Genomic DNA, 3,017 nt, shown 5'->3' with positions numbered 1-3,017 from the left:
TTTTTTTTTTTTGTTTGGATAAATACCAAAACTATGTTTTATTCAAAATTTATCTAAAAATAATTTTTTTAAGAAAACCTGGTTTTCACGTGGGATCGAATAACCTGGTTCCTTCACGTTATTCATAAAAAGAAATGAATTTTATAAACATACAAACCAGTTTTTTAAAATTAACAAAGCCAATATATATTTTTTTTAATAAGAATGTCGTCCAAACACCCCTGGAGCTAAATACAGGTTAAATTTGTTCTATACAAAATGACAAACAGCAGTGATTGGACATGTTTGTTCCTTTTTGAAAATGTGGGTTGACAACGTGAGAGAGAATTAGTGAAGTCATCAAAGTTGTCACATAGTTCATAAAATTCATTCCTCCAGTTGCTTTCATTTGAGGACTAACATGCTCGCAAACGTGATCTTCCTTTCTGCTTATTGGCTTCATGAATCATCACAGTGTTATGAATCGTTAAATTCATTCATCACAGTGTCATAAATTCAAAAAATAAAAACCTTCTTCTTTCGTGTTTAGTCCTATAGATCGTGTTGAAGTTTAACAAGTATGAATGTATCTGTATTTGGTCAACTGAGCCACCAAGAATGACAACATTCATCCCCACCGGGTAACAATGCCCTTTCGTCACACACAAAACACGACCAACTTCATGAAAACGGTGCCACTTCACGAACTTGGTCGAGTCCCACGCCTGGTGTTACAATGGACCAAACAGCTCCACCGGTACGAACTGACTATTGGGTTCAGATTTGAATGAAACTGAATCGAGAGATGGGCAACAGAACCGTTTGATCAGCCGGAAAGCGTGCCCACGTCGATTTCAAAGGGCAGCCGAGCGGGCGAACACACACACACACACGAACGAGGAGAGGACGAAGCTTTAGAGTCTGAGGAACCGATCCCATATATTCAACAGCAAAGAACATTTACACTGAACAGAGACAGACATCTTTCTTCGTCTCTGAGTTTACAGACAATGTTTAACATCAAAATAAAGGGGGAAAAAAGACCAAAAAAATTGACTGAAAATGGACACACAAAATAATGGACATACGCAACTATGTACCATTTACATTCTCTCTTCTACATCTACATGATAAGCTCGTTTACCCACCCGAAATCAGGATCAGATATGGCGGCCGCGACGGAGGTGTCATTCTGGTTGTTGTTGTTGTTGTTGCCGGTGGTGGTGGTATCACGAATCATTGTCTCCTTTTCCATCTCTTCTTCCTCCTCTTCCTGGAACCTCCAGAGCGTGGAAAACGGAGTGCATGAATAGGAAGGGCGTGTTCGATCAATAGACGGCAAGGATGACCAGGACAGGGATCGCTGGGACGCACCCCCAACGGCGGTGGCGCCAGTGGCCTTCCCGCCGAAGGTTGCGGTGGAATTGAGATCAACGGAATCGAGCGAACTCGCAAGCTCCGATATGAAGCTCTGGTACGCCGAAAAATATGGAGAAGCGGGAGACACGGACAGAGGGGGTGACGAGATGGGCGGAGACGCCGGCGGCGAGAAAGGGGAGACGCCGACCATCAGCGTCGAATTCGGAGAGGACCCACCTTGGGAAACCCATTGATGGAGCTTGGAAGCCGAGCAGAAAGCGCAGCATCGAGGAGAACGGCCACCGCCGCGGGTGTCGCATCCGCCGCCTCCAGGCACGCGCAGTTGCTGCGGCGTGTGGGCGAAGAAGCAGACCTTCCGTCGGCAGTTCAAGCCGTCCTTGCAGGGCTGCGTCCGGTACCTCGAAGGGTGGAGCCAGCACTCGAACACGCCGTGGGCGAACTCGCAGGCGTCACCCCGCCGGCAGGCCCCCTTCCGGAAGTCAGGGCAGGGAGTGGCGGAATAATTGTACCGGCGGGGGTCCCGGCGCCTGGCCTTCTCCCCAGGATGAGCAAACGGACAATCAGTCCAATCGTGGCTCCGGCCGCGAGTGCACCGCCGGACCTTGAACTCGTACATCCTGAACTCGTCGCAGGCGTAGTCATCCGGCACCGCGTCCTCCTCCTCCTCGTCGCCCGCACCGCCATCCTCGTAGTTAGAAGGCAGGAACCTCTGCAAAGCGTAGGCTTCGGAAGGGGAAAGAGAGCAGTCGCTGTGAAGGGAATCGGCCCTCTGGAGAAGAAGGCGCCGGAGAGTGGTCGCGGCTGTGGTGGTCGTAGTGGCGGTGGGGCTCAGATCCAAGGCCTCATGGAAACCAGAAACGGAAGAAGGCCTGGCCTTCTTACCAGTTAAGAACTTCAGCTGTTCAGGAGAGCAACAAACACTCGTCATACTGATCCCACAGCAGGAGTAAAAGGATGAGAATGCAGAGGGAACCTGCGGGTCAAGAAGGAGAAGCCATGAATGGCGGAGAGAGGAGAGGATGGAGTGCAGGGAAAGAAGAGGGAGTGCAGAGAGAATATATACGGCGGGGGAAGGGGAAGACGGTTAAATTACGGGGGAGAAAAGAAGGAAGTGTGCAGGGGAGGACGCAAGAGATGACGCATGGGAGAGAAGAGTACGTGGAAAGGAGGCATGTGAGAGGGAGCATGCAACGACCATACGTGGTGGGTGACAGAGAGGGTGAGCCAGAGACGAGAGCCCGAGCTCGGAGACACGTTACCTAAACTCTGCCTCCGATCTTCGAGTGTAGCGTGCGTGCGCGTGACAAAGAGCGGCCGCGAGCGCCACCGCCGATAGAGGAGGGACCCCGCTACCTACTGGCGGTTTTTACCTCTTAATTTCTCTCTCCTCTTTTTTTTTTTTATATATATATATTTTTCTTTCAATTAAGTAAAACGCTTAGTTGTTAATTTGATTATAATGTGATGATTCAATAAAAATTTTCTGCTTAGTTGTTAATTTGATTCTCTCATGATTCAATGAAAATTTGGTTACATGAAAAATTAGCTGTTAAAATAACTGGTTAACGTGGAAGATGTCAAAAAAGAATAAACTGACAGATTTTGTCATGGTAACGAGATGGTTTTGTAAGTAGTTGGTTCACGTGCCAACTTTATAA

The 3,017-nt window shown here is 48.2% G+C and overlaps 1 protein-coding gene across 1 annotated transcript; it reads right to left on the bottom strand.

Moving 5' to 3' along the window:
- Positions 1-906: 906 nt before the first annotated feature.
- LOC116264546 (zinc finger CCCH domain-containing protein 23-like) lies at positions 907-2,623 on the bottom strand. The gene has a single exon (XM_031644841.2). The coding sequence runs from the start codon at positions 2,285-2,287 to the stop codon at positions 1,103-1,105; it is 1,185 nt and encodes a 394-aa protein (XP_031500701.1). The 5' UTR covers positions 2,288-2,623; the 3' UTR covers positions 907-1,102.
- Positions 2,624-3,017: the final 394 nt, after the last annotated feature.

The sequence above is a fragment of the Nymphaea colorata genome, chromosome 11 (genome assembly GCF_008831285.2).
Source record: "Nymphaea colorata isolate Beijing-Zhang1983 chromosome 11, ASM883128v2, whole genome shotgun sequence".
Taxonomy (NCBI): domain Eukaryota; kingdom Viridiplantae; phylum Streptophyta; class Magnoliopsida; order Nymphaeales; family Nymphaeaceae; genus Nymphaea; species Nymphaea colorata.
The sequence above is the reverse complement of the archived record's forward strand: the minus strand, read 5'-3'. Positions and strand labels throughout refer to the sequence as shown.

Bases quoted from the DNA above. Each gene is read 5' to 3' on its own strand.
- LOC116264546 (XM_031644841.2), bottom strand. From the start codon at position 2,287: ATGACGAGTGTTTGTTGCTCTCCTGAACAGCTGAAGTTCTTAACTGGT.